This window comes from Synchiropus splendidus, chromosome 14, assembly GCF_027744825.2.
Source record: "Synchiropus splendidus isolate RoL2022-P1 chromosome 14, RoL_Sspl_1.0, whole genome shotgun sequence".
In the NCBI taxonomy this organism is placed as follows: domain Eukaryota; kingdom Metazoa; phylum Chordata; class Actinopteri; order Syngnathiformes; family Callionymidae; genus Synchiropus; species Synchiropus splendidus.
The window spans coordinates 4,984,852-5,003,065 of NC_071347.1; the positions used below are offsets into that span (position 1 = coordinate 4,984,852).

The window sequence follows — 18,214 nt, forward strand, 5'->3', positions numbered from 1 at the left end:
ACTGTAATCATGCTCCTGTTGGTTATTGGAAAGTTATTTCTCATGCCAAAATGTCATCTTATTCATTAAAAAAAAATCCACCGAAATGCTCTTCATAGCTTGCAACACAGTAACACATATATGTAAGTCTGAGTATGTCTACGTACTTCAACAAATACAAACCCTTGCACATCCGCTCGATCATCTTCCCATCGCTCTGGTCAAATACTGTCTCTTTCTTCTGCTTCCCATTATTACCACCATAATTCGGTCACTACTGGAACAGTACACCACCTCTCAAAACCATACCAGTTACCACAAACTGGTTCAGCCAAACAATTCAAATTATCTAAGCCCCATCTCCTACCCTTCATCTGCAAAAGCCATGAAAAATATGTTGCCTCCCAACTACACTCCCTCCTAATTCCCAGTCTCCATGAGGAATCCCAGGTTTCGGCACCTGCCATTTCACTGGAACTGCCCTCCTCAAAATCACTCTCCTCACTGCAGCTGACTCTAGTCTCATCCTCACCCACACCCTCCTTGACCTCTGTGCAGTCTTTGATCTTAAACCCCATCCTCCTGATAGCCTCTCCTCCATCTGCATTAGTCACACCCCTTTTTCTTCATGTTGCTAGAAAGATAAAATTAATGTATATGGCTACCTATGCCATGTGGTCTGTCAAATAGAAAAAAATATTTGATGCGCAGAAAGGCAGAGGGACTGCCAAATGGGGATCGTACAAAAAAAATCAGAGTGAAATATTCACACAATAGAGTTTGGTACGGATGGAACGTCGTTGACTTTAACCGAGGATGTTATTGGCTGTTGGAAAGAGGACTTTGAAGTGTGCAGCAGGGGCAGTATTACAGATGCCCTACTGCACTGTGGTGAGTAAGAGAGAGCTGAGCCAAAAGGCACGGCGCTCTATTTACCGATCAATCTTCATCCTGACCCTCAAGCTGAGGGTCATGAACAAAGGAATGAGATCCCGTACACAAGATGAGAAATTAGTTTTCTCCAACGGGTGGGTGGCATCTCCCTTAGAGATAGGGTATAAGTTCCGTCACATGGGAGAGACTTGGAGTAGAGCCGCTGCTTCTCCATGTTGAGAGGAGTCAGTTAAGGTAGCGTCTCGGCATCCCCCATTTGCAGCTTGTGGATGTTACCCGGGAGAAAGCTGTTTGGCGCGGCCTTATGAAGCTGCTGCCCCCACGACCCGGCTATGGAGCACTAACGCAACTGAAGTTTATGCAGATGTAGATCACCCTGTCCGATCATATTCAAGCTCAAGAGGTACTCGCAGGCTAAATATTTAGTAGTATCTAAGTAGATTAGTCCAACTGAAAGAAATTTGAATTCCCATCACACAGTCACACTCATTACACTGCTTAAATACATTGTAAAAGTCCGTACTAAGGCAATAGCTAGGTTTTCGGTGATACAGAATTCCTCATCTTTGGCATAAAATCCCCATTCTCTATTGCAGCGTTTTTTTCAACCCTCTTCCCACACACTCACAAAAAAGAAGCCGGTCAAATGCGCAACTTTGAGTTGTTTTAAAATCTGATGTGCCTCTAACTTGACCACACCCATAATGGATTGTTCCTTGTCAGACAAGCGACGCTAAATAGTGTCACTTCAAAACTTTGACACTCGTAAATTATCAGTTTGCTTCGTTGTTTAAAAGTCAGCTAAAAATTAAATGCGGTGCCAAATAAATGTGCTGCAAATTTTGAAGCGATAAAGAATCACTGTTGTTATAAAGCTGAGACAAAGAATGTAAAAGATTTGTCGGAAAATTACCCAAACTAAAATAAAATCATGCAAACGAGACTGTGATAAAATCTAAAGTTACAATAAATAAAAAAAAAATTATATATTTTTGCCATATTGCCCATGCCTTTCTGGAGACAGTTTAAACAAATACATTTTCTGCAATTTGCTTCTGCAAATAGCCAAAATAGTGTCATTTGCTACATTTTTTCAAAAAGGTTCCTTTGGATATTTTCAATGAACGACGTGTGTCGTGGTTGCAGTGGTAAAAAAAAGGTTAAAAACACTACTCTATTGCATGTAATGTCTATGGTACCCATTGTTTATGTTAAATTGTTTGATCCATCTTCATTTCCATAATCGCATATTGTGTCTAAATGACGGTAGACATCGATAGATAAATTCTTCTGAGATCAACACCAATGCTGAACTGATTTTTATAAATTACGGAGGCTTTTCCCAGTTTGACACTCACAGCCATTTGGTCCATGTCCAGTCCTGTCTTACGCATAACAAGACAAGCCAGGAGCTAAATGAGTCAGGGACACGGAGAAAATGTAGTGTTAATGAGTGATCTTTGAGAGTTGTAGTAGATGACTTCGTAATTTGCACTCAATTGTCTGAAATAGAATTCCGACCTTCCAGGAGATTACAGGTCTTTTGCCGCCGTACAATCCTACTGTCCCTTTCACTACTGCTCCCATTAACATGTATAAATGACTTTCCTGATAAGGCGTCTTTCAGAAGCATCAGCGTAGTTTACAACCCTTTTTCATCCACTATTGCGCACATCAATGTTAAATAGTTGGACAGGCTCATTGGAAAATTTCATGATGTAAATAAATATATCAGGAGGCAGAAGTGCAACTCAGAAGTGCAAGCAGATTAGCAACAAAATAATACTAATAAAACAATCTTTATGTTATGTTTATGTTATGTGTTGACAAGCAGTTTCTTTCACACTAGTCAAGTTTTGAATAAAAGTCCAAAGAAAAGTGGAGAGGGAACCACTAATGTTTGTGTGTATTTTAAAAGTACTGCATTTGGAAGCAGTGAGGGAAAGAACAGTGTGTGCCCTGTACTGCTGAGAATCTGACTGCTAACATCAAACAACTGGATGGAAAGCAGAATTGACAGAATCCACCGGAAAAGACTGTATCAAACTCACCAAATATTCAGACAAATAAGGTTGCATGACAAACAGAAAAAAATTAGCAATTAAACATGACACGGAGCGCACCATTGAGGAATGTTGCGAATATGCTAAGAGGAGCTTTTTAGCCATCTCCACTGAGAAGCAATTTGCTCAGCTCCAATTGTCAAACAAATGGTTACCATTTGGCTGCCAAATCTACAGGGGATAGGTCTTGTATTCCAACAGCTTGAGCTTATAAAAAGCATCTCAGACAGCATCAAGCACAGCAAAGAAATATGTCCACTAGTGGAAAGACATTACAAACCCCGGAACACTTAAGAAACACGTTGCTTTGTAATACACAAACACTATATTGAGCATTTGATTAAAAATAAACAAACAAAATATTGTGACGGTCCACCTTTTTCCTCCAAAATCTAAGCGTTCGAGTTTGCTGAAACAAGCATCTCTCAGACAATGAGGAAGAAAGGAGTAGCAGTGAACCACCAAACTAGTGATGGGCACAAGGAACGGTAGCTAATGCACAAGACTGGATCCAACCTATGAGCTGCAGTTGTTAAAACAGATGAAAGCACCAAGGGTGCAAGCACGAAGTGCATTCAACTTATTCAGATTTGGGGTGTCTGTTGGGTGAGACCATCATTGGTTCATTTTCCAAGTTGAAACTGCTTTCTTTTATGCAACACTTTTGATACTCAGCAGATATCCCACAAGTGCAGCGAAAGGAAGAACAAGACCATTCAAAGACATAATAATAAACGGTTAGAAATTGTAGGGCAGCTGAGACGGTGTTGGAATTGTACACCAAGGGTCTCAAATTGATACACAAAAGAGCTACAACAGGTGCAGGATTTTGTGCCAATCAACCAAGGACACCTATTCACCACTCGGGTGTCTTCAGAGTGCAATCAGTGGATTGTCAGTCTGGTATCGCTTGAGACCTGATTGGTTAACATGCGTGCTTGTTAGGTTGAAAAAAAATCTGCACACACAGCAGCCTTTAGACCGGTTTGAGACCCCTGCCGTTTACGAATGTGCCCTATGAAATGATCTTTTCTCGGCAACAAGGTTGGTCGAAGTACATGCAAATTAAGGGCAGTATGGCACTGAGGGAGATCTTGAGACGCCCCTCAATTATGTCTGCGTTGGCTCCATGGAAACAAACTCTTCAGCTTCAGTATCAGCTAACAGATGCTGAAACAGTCTGTGGCAGCTAGAAAAATCCAATTGCTAACCTGTTCTTCCTGTTCTAACCATAAGATGCAGATATTCATACAAAATGGGTGAAGCAAGTTCAGAGAGTAAAGGGACAGTTTTAGTACTCTGCAGCGAGTTTGTTGCCAGAGACTGACTGCCAGACAAACTGCGATATCAAACAGATAAATATCAAGACATCAAAGCAGCAGAGAGAAGCAACAGTGTCAAATCTCACCAGGAAAAGAGCAAGTCTCTTTGTTTACATTTTAGGCTGTGATCCAAGTGTGTGTACACATCAGGAGGCAAAACACTTGGGGGGGTGGGGGAGGGTATTCGTTTGCAAGCTCAGAACAAGAAAGCAGAATTTTTTCATTACTTTTTGACATTGCTATTGGCATTTCTTTAACCTGTAAACCTACATGCACTATTTACAGTATTTTAATATTGTATCATATTCAATGTAATTGGTAAGTCATGTGGTTCAAATAAATGGTCCTTCGTCAGCACGCTCAAGTTGTTACCTCCAATTGATGCAGTTAAAACAGCCCAGCATTGCATTCGTCTGCCTCATGATATAACTAATGGTTGTGTCAGGAAAATGTTTGTTAAAGAGGTCCTCAAAGGGCCGTAGTGGGTGCACATTTTCATTCCAACAGTCACTTCTTCACCAATCAGGTATCTGAAGACTGTAAGCAGTGGCTTGTGAATCGAGTGCTGCTTGTTTCAGCTACACCTGAATGGTCAACCTGTGTGTGCTTGCTGGTTGGAACAAAAACCTGCACCCACTGCAGCCCCTTTGAGGATCAGTTTGAGAGCCCTGGTGTACATGGAATAGGTCAAACTCATTTACCCAACTTGGAAATTCCCATCAACATTGTTATCAGAATCAGAATCACAATCAGAAAACTGTACTAATCCAAAGGGGAATTATGTCATTTATGTATTGTTATCAACTCCACTTAAAATAACATGGCATGTCTGTTGAGTCAACGATTCACATTACAGACACTGTTCCTCACGTTAAAATGAAGATTTGCACTCCAAGAAAGTGAACTTCAGAATGTAGCAAGTCAATAAACAGGAATTGATTATGCCGTCTGTGATAGTGTCATCTTTCCTAATTGCGATCGAGTGCTACATTCCCATGAATCTGACTAATGCCACTCAATTATTTTAGATTTTCTATTTGTATTCTTTTTTTGGGGGGGTGATGTTCTTGGTGTCGATGCGATCTGCTAGCAGCTCATACATCACAGTTCCGATCACAGTCTGCTTCGGAAACAAAGTGCTGAACTTATCTGTAACACTGACTTGCCTCCATCCATCATTCCTGAAGGTTCAAACCAACATCAAGCAGAAACGCTGACAGATTCTCAGTCCATCAGATTAATCAGTGTGCACTCAGCAGGTTTTACATCGGGAACAATTCCTCAGTCTCAGTAATCTATGAGAACTCAGCAGAGACCCGACCTGGTTTTATTCTCTATTTACCAGGAAGGTTAACTGAGGCTGCACTCCATTTTTGCTGACTGGAATAGAATTTGTCTCATTTTTAACTGAATTATTAACAGACTGCGATCCTTGTCACTTCATTTCCTTCAAGGAACAATCCAGGAATATGTCATATTTAGACTATCTGGTGACGTTATGGCCTTGAGGGCTAAAGGTGAAAGCTCCCAGACAGTCATTTAACAAGTGAGTGCAGAAGAAAAAGAAAAAGTTCCAGAAAACGAAATGTGAAAGCAGTTAAATCAAACAGCAGCATTTAGAACTATTTTTGGTGGCTCTCTTGAGGGGCACTTCGCCTCCTGTATTTGCACCCTTGAACTGAGAAAATACCCAAAGGCAGAAGTGCATAGGACAAGAAAACATTTGAAAAAACTCTTCAATAACAGCAAACATCATTTTGAAATCAAACGGTTAATGTTATTGCATTTTTTAGACCACAATATTTCCTCAAGTACAGTTGGATTCTATTTTCACTTGGTGTCATCTTAATTTTGTTGTTGGTATGTGCTTAAAAGAAAAACCATGAATCAATTTTGATTCGTAAAATCGATACTAACAAAAACAGAGAATACCTAGAACGCAAATATCATTCAAATAATTCGAAGCGGTGGTGTAAGCTCTTCCAGTTTCCAACAAGCTATTACCATGTAATTATCTATGTCAGCTATGATATTCGAAGAGATTTCTTCATTCGCCTCCATGCCGCGACTGTGGTGACTCGCGAAATGCGGATAACCACAATATTCAGCAAAATTACCGGGCAGACTCAGTCTTTTCACGGAAACTAGTGTGATGACACTACGAGTAGGGCATTATACAGACACTAATAACATTTAGGCATCCTGCTGTGGATACAGGAGGGCGCCCATTTTTCTCATGTTTCGCAGTTCAGACGCCCTCCTAGCTAAAAGTCTGTTCAGCACAAAACGTGTAGACTTCTCAAGTGGATCATAATTCAGAGCCCTTCTGCAAGGCAATAATAACACTTCAGATGGGAGTACACATATTTAAAACTGGCACTTGTTAACCATCTGTCATAAGGGTGACAAAAATATTAACATAGTTCTGCGCTTTCACGCACCATGTTCGAACAATGGAATTGTTTTTTTGTCGTGATTTTTTGCAGTAAGCCAGTACAATTCTTGAATCACCGATTTGACGGCATGCTGATTTTGATAAAGAAATGCGGAACAAACTTCTTGGAGCAGTTAAAAAGTTGTCTCAGTACATTCTCTAGTTCGATATTCACATTCAAACTTCGCTCACCTTTAGCTGCTCGGCTTGCTGCACGTGGTTGTCATAGACAAAGATGTTGAGAATGAAATCCTTTTGCTGGTCAGGGAAACTGGTCGGTCCATCTGTTGAGTTTGGGTCAGGCACCACATTGAGCATTTTGTGTGGACATCGGGTCCCATCCCAGACCTGAGACATATAAGAGATCTTTGATTACCAATAAAAGACGACCTTTGTAGCAAATTGGCGACATTGTCTGAAATGTTAATGATATTCAACCACATTGTGGCTTGGGCCAAATTGTAAAGCACTACACATATTTATTGAAGTCTAAAACTAAAATGAAAGACTTTTCTCATTTTAACCGCAGCAGTGGACTGGAGTTTTACCCTGCTACATGGGGTGAAAGGGGGGAGACACCCTAGGCAAGAAGGAGCCCTTCAAGCTAGGATAAAGCCAACAGCACATTCTTATGTAAAATGCAACAAGGCCTTTGAAAAGAAATTTCATGACAGACAGCATGCTCTAAGAGTGCAACGGCCACTACATCAATTGCTTAGATGTCGTAGGTGTTTGATATGGTTTGTTTCAACTATTCTGTTTGGGTTAATGTGAGGCTGATTGAGGCTACCAGCCACCCAGACTCTTCGAGAGCTTAGATGCTTACCAACCATGAGTAGATGATATGTATTTGACCCCCACGACTACCACTGGCTCATATTGACCACAAAGCATTTTTAAGATGTGTCCTGAGATGGTAATACTTCACTGCGAAAGTTCAACAAAATGCATTACCCTCAGTCAGGATCGAATATGTCTCAGTCTGTTGCAGAAACAGTAATCCAAGACGAGAGCTATAAACACTTCTGCCTTTACTTGAAGCAACTACAAACATAATCTGATCATCAAATAACTCGTGATTCACAGGACATTTTCTCTTGGGTTTATGTGTCACCAGATGAGTTCGAACAGCCAAGAGCAGCCTTACAAATCTATGTCTGGCAGTGGGCCAGCCGTCTCTGCCAAATCCTGTTGAAATTGATCTCCTTGATCAGATGTACAGGCAGTCAACCAGCCTTGTCTTACTCACTCATTTCTGTTCATAAAACTCAGGTGGTAGGTAAAGCATAGGAGTGGCATAAGACTCCCGATCCCACCAAGGACTTCAAATTGATTAAATGTACTTCATTGGTACTCAAAGGGAGGGAAAAAAAATCCAGTCTGAGTTCAGCATTCAGTAGCAGTTGCTCAGAAATGCAGTTTTTAAGAGGAGAAACGAAAGTACTTGACCGCTTTCTAAGGTCAGAATATATCGAACCAGGGTTAGACTGCACTTCCCGTCCACATCTGTGTGAATCACTGGTATCTCAAGACAGATTCTAGAAACACAATTCACAACATAGTGAATAAATCTATGACCGGCTGATTCAGACAGAAATGAAGCATTTCTGATTTAACAAATCATAAAAGACAGAAACAGAAACACGAAGAACTGGATCGCATTGGAAGCTACAATGCTGACAGCTGGCTAACAGGTAGAAAAAGAAAACAGATTCAGATATTTTCTTTGTGCAGACAACAGTGAATAATTAAAACAATTTATCATATAATCTTAGTAAGTCCCACTATAACAAAGCACAAGTGGAGAAAAACAAAGTGATACAGAAAAGGGGAGGGGCTACTGTGGCTGTGGAAAACAATAATCACTGATCAAAACATCACAAAAATGACACATTGGACTCATTCTTAAGACTTAAAAGTATGAACGTAATGCTAGGCACCTTGCATGTATCGAATTAAGTTTTTTTTTTTATCATATCACATGCTTGTCTTTAATTTAAGTGTACTTTGTGGATCCAGAGACAGCGACTGTGGCATAGATTGCTGAGCCACTTTGTAGTCATTTCACTGGCGTAGCTGCCACATATGTCTGGGACTGGAGTGAAGACTTATTAAGGTTTCAAATCCTCACAGTCAAAGAGTGAGTTGGATCAGATTGTGGGGGAGCCTTCCTGTCTAATATGGCAGACAACGGATAAAGGTTCTGCAGGGAAAGTTTGACTCAGACTGGCTTTTTATTGTAACCCGAGGGAGGATAGAGATCAAGTATGAATAGACCAGGCCCACACTTCCATTGTTGAGGTGGCGAGCTGGAGTTGTGGTTTGTAATAATTCAGTGCAGAAGGATATAGTTTTGTCCACATTACCACAAATAATCAAGGTCATTCCCAATGCTGATTTAACCTTATCACATAATCTTTTCATAACTTTAATGAACAGAAAAGTTTGATTCTGCCAATCCATAGTTTACTTGGAAAAAGGTCTCATTTGTACTCTAGGTTGGTTATGACTCACAAACCCGAGATATACTGCTCTGAAAGGACCTGAGCCGAATGGTAACACTCTACTCAGGTTGCTTACTGAACACCTTACTTGCGAGATGTTCAGTAGGTGTCCTACTGGAAGGAGATCCAGGTATCACCACATTTTCCCACAAAAGACGACCGACGAGTATTGGTTGCCAAGTATGCTCCCAGACCAATGCAGAAGATAATGAATGAATAGAGGGATGGAACAGTAGCGACAGACGTGTCTTGACATCTCTTTCAATATCCAAGGTGTGTCTACAGGTCTTTGTTTTTGAGGTTTCTAAATTTTAGTAAGTAAGTATTTTGAATTGAAGCAGCCATGTTGTCATAGAGAGGACAAAAATAAATCTACTGCTGATTACAATCTAAAATGAATGTTTCTAATTTAAAAAAGACCTTGCTTGTGAGACACAACCAATGTATTTGCTTCAGTACTACTGCAGGTCTAAATTTTTGCTTTGTGGAATTTTATCTTCCCAACACTGCAGTTTGTACAGGTTCTGCTGTGTCACCTGAGCATCACGAGTGGGTGATGAAAACCAGTCACAATAAACAAATAAAAATGGAAAACAGCAGTGAGCTGTCTGCTGGTGCAACATCAACAAAGACGTATGACAAAACTTTGAATCCCTGCTAGTGACTGAAAAAGCCAACACTCGTGATAGTGTATAGCTATTCAAATCTCAGTATCCAAAAAAGACAGATATTGCCCAGTCTCGGACAGTCACCGCTGTAATGTGGAGTGTCTAAGCTAAAAAAAAACCAAACATTAAGATGTGGATACAGACTTACCAAAAACCTAGAGAAATAAAATGGCACATTTTAAGTTTGCAAAAAAAAGGCCTTGACAAAGGAAGATGCTGTTGTCAGTTGTGACTAAATTCACAACTTTTCAGCGATTGAGGAAAATATTATGTCTGGCAAACCCCCGTGTGAAACACGGCGATGGCAGTGTCACGCTGTGGGGATGCAAGTTCCGTTGCAGGAACTGGGAAACTGCTCACTCTCAAAGGAAAGACGGATGCTGATAAATACAAGGATATTCTCTTAAAAAAAAAAAAAACTGAACCACACTGTAATAGAATTGACATTAGGACGCAGGTCAACAACCCCAAGTATACAGTTAAAGCAACGCATGGATGGCTTACAGGGAAAGATATATGTTGGAATGGCCCAGTCAAAGCCCAGACCTCAATCCAATTGAAAATCTGTGGTCGGACTTGAAGATTGCTGTTCACAAGTGCAAAGCATCAAACTTGAAGGAGCTGGACCTCAATGTACAGTGCCTTTTTCCATTATTTCATCCCATCTGTCGTGTTCCATGATAAATAATAATTCAAAAAAACATCTTTGACATGATTCAATTAAAAGCCAACTGCTCAAACATGCATTGCAGGCGACTGACGTCTGGTATGTATTCGTCCACTTGATATTGATATTGTCGATATTTTTCACCATACCACACCATGACGATGTGTTACATTTACAGTAAACCTTTTCAGTGCATCAGTACTGTGTAGCTACATCACATTATGTTGACAAAAAATGTTAACCTCTAGGTTTGCACATTTGTAATGATTTACTAGCTTCCACCTTGTACAGTTAAATGATTAAGTGGAACCAATATTCAAGAATCTTGACTGTGAAAACATGTTTTCTTTGCCTGTCACTTCATCGTGTCTTTAATCTAAAGGCCAGCAACAAAAACAGGGATTAAATAAAATAAAAAATGCACATAGTTGTGAGAAATACAAGAAATCCTCGATGCAAGGCCTCTCTGCCAGACGCACTTGAGCCAACGACACAAGGGTCAACCACAAGATGGTCAGCTGAGAGCCGACCCATCATACTGTGGATGTTTTGCCTCTATGAGTGGTGGGGCGGCAAAGTGAACACTCTCCTATTAGAGCTCACGCCTAGCCCAAAAATCCTCTTTCACACTTCTCTCAGTCTGACCCATATGCCAAGCCTCCCTTTTTTCTGCCTCGTCGGGTACTTCTTCCATCTAGGGAAATACACACACGGTTTTCATGAGATTGTCGACAAGGGATTGCCATTAAGGCCTTCGCACAGTTGACATTTTAGGCCTTCACAGCATGGTTACATTTTTGAGTCTGCGATATATTATATATATAGTATATAGATCTAACAAAAAGTTGTCTAAGATGCTGCTAAAATACATTTCATAGAAAGAATTCCGTTTTTTTTCTTGTTGAGTGACTTGCTGATTAAGGAAGGGCTGAGACCCCTGAGATGCCTCCATGTGTGCCACTGCGCATGGATGTTTGTGATGACATACCATGCAAGGCGAAGACTATTTCCAAATTCATCCAAAATGTTTTAAATAGTCCCTATGTTTGCATACGAGCTGTGCTGTGTTGGGTGTTTCCCTCAGGACCCCCATGCTCCAGGGCTGAAGCTTGAAACATGAACTGTACCCATTGCTGACCTGGTGCTTCATAACCTCAGGCCATTCAGACTCTGTATCCTTCTGATGTAGCTCCAGAGAAATTGCTTCATAGCCTAAAACGGTGATAAGATATTTCTACATCACAGAGAGTGGAAAAAATACATGATTCTACTCACCTGTGACTCATAATCAATTTAAAAAAAAAAGCAGTAATGCATATAGTAACAAAGCTAAACATTTAACAGTATGGAAGAGTAAATCTAATAATTTTACCCTCAGCATGACGCAGTTGGAGTCAACAGTAGCTTTAGCCAGCAGCTGGCAGGTCAGGTCAAAGAAGGTGTTGGGCTGAACTTCACTGAGAACAACCATCTGCGTCGGAGGCAGGACACTGTTGGTGGCAGCCCACGATCGAAGTTCCTCCACAGTCAGTCGGTCATCTTCATCAAAGACAAAAGACCGACAGGAGGTCCGTGGCTCTATAGGTCTGTCCACTGCACCATCAAACGTTACCACAGAAAAGCCAGCCGTGCTGATGAGATTGAGGGTGCCGTTAAAACTTTGGGCCTGCAAAGAGCAGATGTCAAAGGTTTTGTTTGAAATGTTTACAATGCTTCTGTGATTTCATCGGAACCTTCAGCCGGTGCATGCGGATGATGTCTCCTACTCGAAGAATTTGGGGGTGAGCTGTGATCTTTGCACAGAAGATGGTGCAGCAGACCTTCCTGTTGGACTGATCAATGATATTCACACTCGAGCAAATGTCTAAGGGAAAGAACAGTGGGAAATAACTGCTTTGATGATGAGGGCATAACATATTGAAGTTTTGGATCCAAATGCTGAAAAGAACTGCAACATTGTTTTAACAATGCATTACATATTCACCAGCTAGAAATTCTGTAATTATCATGGCATATATCTTGCTTTTGTGTCTGTTCTGATAAAATATGAAGCTTGCGAGATATATAGGTGTTACACACAAACAGGTTATTAAAGCAGCTGGTTACTATAATGTTAACAGAGTGAATACTGTATCATTACCAAAGTAGCAGACTGTTCAGTATCGTATAACAAAAGTACAATGAAACAAATATGGACAAAAGAGCAATTTTAGGGAACATCGTAAGACAATTGCATTATCGACTATAGAAATATAAATTACAGTTTGACAGGGGATTTTTTTTTTGCTTCTGACCATCCATTCATCGATTCATCAATATATGGTACTTCTCAAAAAGTGCCTGTTTTTAACTGTTCAAGCCTGGGATGGAGTGTCAGCATCACGCAAAGCAGATGATTGTGAAATCTGAAGCGATAAGACCACATTAAAAGGGCAGCAAAGACTTAGACAAGTTGTTTTTTAGAGGGTCAATGTGCACACTAGATTTAAATTCTCACAGAACACAATAAACCTGCAAGGTCAGGGTAGCACTGACGTAGCATAAAATGGTTTATGTGAAATGAGTGGATGCCAGTCAGACAACTTTGGAACAAGTTCTGCCTCAACTCAACACAGCGTCATGTTTGTCTGCAGAAAGACATCATAAAAAATAATAAATAATAAAAAACAAATAATAATAATAATTACATTTGGTTAGATAATAAGTGTTTTGTGAATATAGGATATTTTTACACAGTTTTATGGCATGGAGTCATAAGAGTGAGTCATTTTCCAGGAGCTGATAAATGCTTTTGTTCCAGGATGTTATTTGTAAAATGCAAATGCAAGTATATTTTCTATTGTTTATGAAATCCTTGCACCATTTTAGCTATGTTGCACAAAAGGCAACTGTCCATCCCTCTGTTGGACTGAGATCTATAATGGATTGTCAAAGTGTACTGAATTTGAAACAAACATTTTTTACTACTTTAACAGTTTGTTGTCAGTGATATTTTTTTCCTTGTTGTTCTCATGAACTAATTGCACTGCAGCACATTGTGATGTATCGCATCACTCCTGTGTCCGCATATGCATGGTATCACCAAATTCTCGCCAATAAACAGCTCTATTAGTCACAATTGTTCTTTCTTTCAAATAAGTGGAGCACTGCAGTGTGTGTGGGTTTGCTTGCATATGGATGCGTCTCTGATTTATTTTTCCTGTTAACTGCTGCCTGAAGGATTCCCAAACATCATTTACAAAGGAGAGCTACTTCATAAAGAGGGCATATAGTACCCATCTGTTTGGAGGGCCTTTATTACTTTATGACTCAGGGCACTGAAAATGCAGTACATGCTGTTAAACCTGTATTCATAACAACATTGGGCTCCTGAGCATGCTAGGCCCAGATGATGAAACTACAGTGACCACAACATATCACAGTACTGAATTCTAAAAAAATTTTAGCAGGTTAAGGGAATGGGAGAAAAACAAAGTCACATGATGTAATGACATGAGTGATGGAAAACAAAAGCATACACAACCAAAGGGGTGGATACCAGATAACAGGAAGGTGCAGTGGCATCTGATGACACGGTCTCTTTTCATACCAAGAGCTGAGTGAATGTAAGGGTGGCAGACAACTTTTTGCTTTTTTATTGACCTAAGTAAGAGCTCTACTTCACATTTATGTATCACAGAGATTAAAAAAACTTTAGAGAAACATTTTCAAACTTTCTTTCCTCTTCTAACTTACCGGTGCCACGGCTTTGGTAAGGGGGTTTGAAGAACACCACCACCCCATATACGTTGACCACAGTTCCTGCTTTGAGATCAGCAATTTTCGTGTATGTGTACTTGACAATCTTGGCGGGTCTGGGAGCCTGGCAGATAGGACACACGTGAAAAAAAGATTGATTATTAAGCTAATATTAAGGTCAGACAGTTGGGGATGGATTCACCTGCCGATTAAACTTTGTTTACTAGACAAAACAATATGACAACTGCATGACTGCTCGTTGTAATCGGACTTTAATCGGACTATTTTGGAGAAGTTTGAGTAAATAGGTGAAGTTGGTGTTCTCACTATAGTTGAAGGTTAGCTTGCCACAAACCCATTCACTACCTATCTTCCATCAATACATCCCACCATATTCAATTGGGGGATTAAAGAAGAGATGAAAGGACATAGTGTTTGTGGGAAATGAAAGTATACATAAACACAAAGGTGAAATAGTGGAAAGATCTATAAGCAGATTAAATCAAAACACATTTATGCAACAGTTAGATTCCATAAAAAGAATGACAGCATTTTCTGAGGGCAGGAGTAAACAAACACCCCTACATGCCTACTTCTGTTGGAATTAATTCTGGGGTTAGAGGCCAGGGACAAGGAAGCTTACAGAAAAAAAAAACCAAAACAGATTTTATAGGAACCTTAGAGAGTCACTCTGATATCACTTACAAAATGAGTGTACAGGAGGTAATTAAGAGGACAGCAACAGAGACTGCAATCCAAGCGCCTCGAATAAGATCGCATGAGAAAGCAGAAGGAATTAAAATTGAGAATGTGTCGTAACACTCACCAGAACAACATCACTCAAGGTGTGAAAAAAAGATGGGGACGATTTTTTTCCCTCTGTTTTGTTACTGCAGAAACGGCTGTGATATCTAATGGAGCGTGCATTTGAAGAGGAAGGCCGAGAAGGATTATGGACAGTGTGAGAGACGACGCGCTTGTGTGAACGACACACAAGAACCGAGACAGATGGTGAGTGTTCAGCCAGAAAATAGATAAAAATACAAATCATTTCAACGTGAGGCATATTCAACAAAGCAGTTCTGAGGCGTTCATTGTAGTTTGACTTTCTCTTAACAATTTTCAACAAATCAAAATAACATTTTTACAACTCACTTCCCACAGGCTCATTGCCCTGAGGAGGGACAATAGAGGTCAGGTGCTGGGTCAGTTGGAAGACGAAGGCCCTGGCGGCCAGATTGTGAGACACTTATCTAAGCCTGAACAATAGGAAATCATAAAATTAACTTAGCAGGGCACTTTCTGACCATCGGAAGCTATTAATTTTACTGAGCACCTCTGTCAAAATGAGTCATCATCAACAAGTGTATTTTACTTTTTAAATCCCCCAAATGGATCTCATGTTACAATAACTGCATGGGCATTCATTATAAGGTTAAAGAACAATGTGCCATCAAATAAAAAATAAAAAGCTTCTTTGAGCTTAATTTTACAACGCTAAGCTGACTGTAAATCATGACATAAGCCTAAGGTACAGACACATCCCCAGGCCCCAGGATGGTCTGGGAACATGTGTTCTGAGTATGACCTTCTAAAAGAACCCTGAATGCAAAATCAACCATTAATAACAAAATATTGACGTTCTTTTTCGTTGTTTTAGGGCTGCACTGATTTTAAAAAGGACGTTTAGACACACTTGGCTTACGTTTGATGCACACTTGGACCATGGTTCAATATGCGCATGGACTTTGGCAGGAGCCTCTGTCTGATTTACATGTAATAGATCTGTGTAGCATTTTTTTTTGCTTTTGGAATGAATCCCAGGGTGGATTCCCCTCTGCCGTTATTTTTAGCTAAATTTTGAGTTTTGGAGAGTGACTCACGTGTTTTCACTCGTGCATAAAACTGACATGGAGTGTGTGGATAGTCCAAAATAATGGGTGAGAGGGTTATTAAACAAAAAAATTCAGATTTTCCTCCTTAAAAGTGAACTGGCCACCCCATTCCCTTTTTAGAATGCACCAGTGATTTTGACATCCCCTGAGAACACAGAAAAAGATGGGGTGTTTAAAATAAGCTAGCTGAAGATTTTCTTTTTCTTTTTTTTTTTAGCATAACATTTAGTTGACCGGAAACAGCTGTGAGGCAGAATTGACCTCTTTCCACTCAACTTTTCCTCTCAGGGATGTGAATTCTACCTAACAGCAAGTAAAGTCTTTGGTCTATGATTAATGAATTCCATAATCTTGGCATTTAATAAAATGACTTTGGGTTCTGACAAATGTCACAAACAAAAGCTTATGAGGACAGGTTCTCGAAACGACTTCCCTTAAAATTTTGGGGAAGATCAGGAGAGTGAACACGTGCTGATCAAGCTCCAACTTCTATTTTTAACCAGCATTTGTTCACCATTATGCATTCAAAAGTACAAGTATGAAGCCACTTCACGCTGGGAACTTTGTGATTCTGCAAATATTACACACCATTTGTTTGTATTTGCTTCTTATTATGCAATTCTCTTTGCTGTTTTTGCAAATGCACTCAGTTACTAAGTTGTTTATTCCGACTCCAGCAAACAGCTTTGTTATTTCAGTCATTACTGGCCTGGAGTGCTTTCCCCAGCTGCTGCGATGCTTTTCATGTTCATCATTTCTCATATTGAACTTGGTCACACATCACTGAAGTGTTGTCATTGGAGTCAGAAACTTTCCTCACCATTGCAAAGTGATGATTTCCCAGGTCAGCCTCATTTCCCTAGCATACATTGTGATAGACAACTTGAAGAGAAGACAAACTGATTGGTTGCTAGCACCGACTCGGGCTTGAGTCAGTAAAAAGCAAGTAACTTGACTTGATACATAACTCTCCTGACTGCAACTGCAACAATCTCAAACTTAAGTAGAGAAAAATCCATCATGAGTGACTTGCAGCAAGTCCTAATTTGATATGGTGCAGTTTGTCCCCGCATTTCACGTATTCAGAATGAAATAAGAGCACCACCATCACACATCATGATCAGGTTCTCTGAAGGAACCGCTGATGAAGCCACATATTTCTACATTTAAAGGGGCAATGCAATGAGAAGAAGGCCCTCCCTATTAATCTTAGAACATCTCTGTGTTGTGGGAAAATATTTTCCTCCAGAGACACATTTCTGCCTTCTCAGGAGGTTCTGGCTATTGGTTAGAAGTCCAGTTTGTCCTATATACGCTTTGCCTGCATACTTAATATAGACTATTATTAAGGATCTATACTTAATAATGACTACACTAATACACGGCTTGTGATCTTCCTGCTCATTGCTCCCAACCACTACTCTTGTACGGTAACTGTTGCCAGTTATTTTCTTTTTTTTCGGTTATTATCTTAAATGACTGACCGTCCAGTTGTCAACATCTTGAGTTGATACGTTTTCTTACGGGCTGCAACCAATGATTATTTTAGTGGGAAACAATTGATTCATGTTGTTTTGGAACTTTACTTCATATTAAATTTGAATTGCTACAAATGTGGTGTGAAAGGAATGTGTCCTTAGTTAAACAGCCACATAATTCCTATGTTTTGAGTAATATATCTTGAGCCATTTCTCCCCTCATCTATGATTTGGTTAAGAGAACGATGATGTCACGACAAGTCGACTAATGAAATCATCAGCGAATAATTTAAAAGTTGATTATAATCGACGAGTCTTTGCAGCCCTAATTTGCTTCGTCACTGACTGCATTCAAACTAAAGGCAGATGACTTGAGTAAGGTAGTAGTTATAGTCTGAGCAATTCTGGGTAAAAACTCATGTGACAAAGGGCTTACTATAGTCAGTTTCTTAGAGTATAACTGGAATAAATTGTTTTAATATGTTTCTAATTTAAGAACTGCTGTCACCGGAGGCTTGTTAGAAAGTTCTAACAAGCCTTCACTTCCCCATGAGCACTCGATAAGTGGCACT

The 18,214-nt window shown here is 40.0% G+C and overlaps 1 protein-coding gene across 4 annotated transcripts in view; it reads right to left on the reverse strand.

The window, feature by feature from the left end:
• Positions 1-18,214, reverse strand: part of pot1 (protection of telomeres 1 homolog) — a 95,537-nt gene that overhangs the window by 36,018 nt on the left and 41,305 nt on the right. For all 4 annotated transcript variants that reach the window (XM_053886570.1, XM_053886569.1, XM_053886568.1 and 1 more), the window contains 4 exons: positions 14,267-14,393; positions 12,265-12,395; positions 11,904-12,197; positions 6,885-7,040 (listed from right to left, as the gene is read on the reverse strand). In XM_053886570.1, the coding sequence (XP_053742545.1) occupies positions 6,885-7,040; positions 11,904-12,197; positions 12,265-12,395; positions 14,267-14,393 (708 nt within the window). The remainder of the gene's footprint in view (positions 1-6,884; positions 7,041-11,903; positions 12,198-12,264; positions 12,396-14,266; positions 14,394-18,214) is intronic.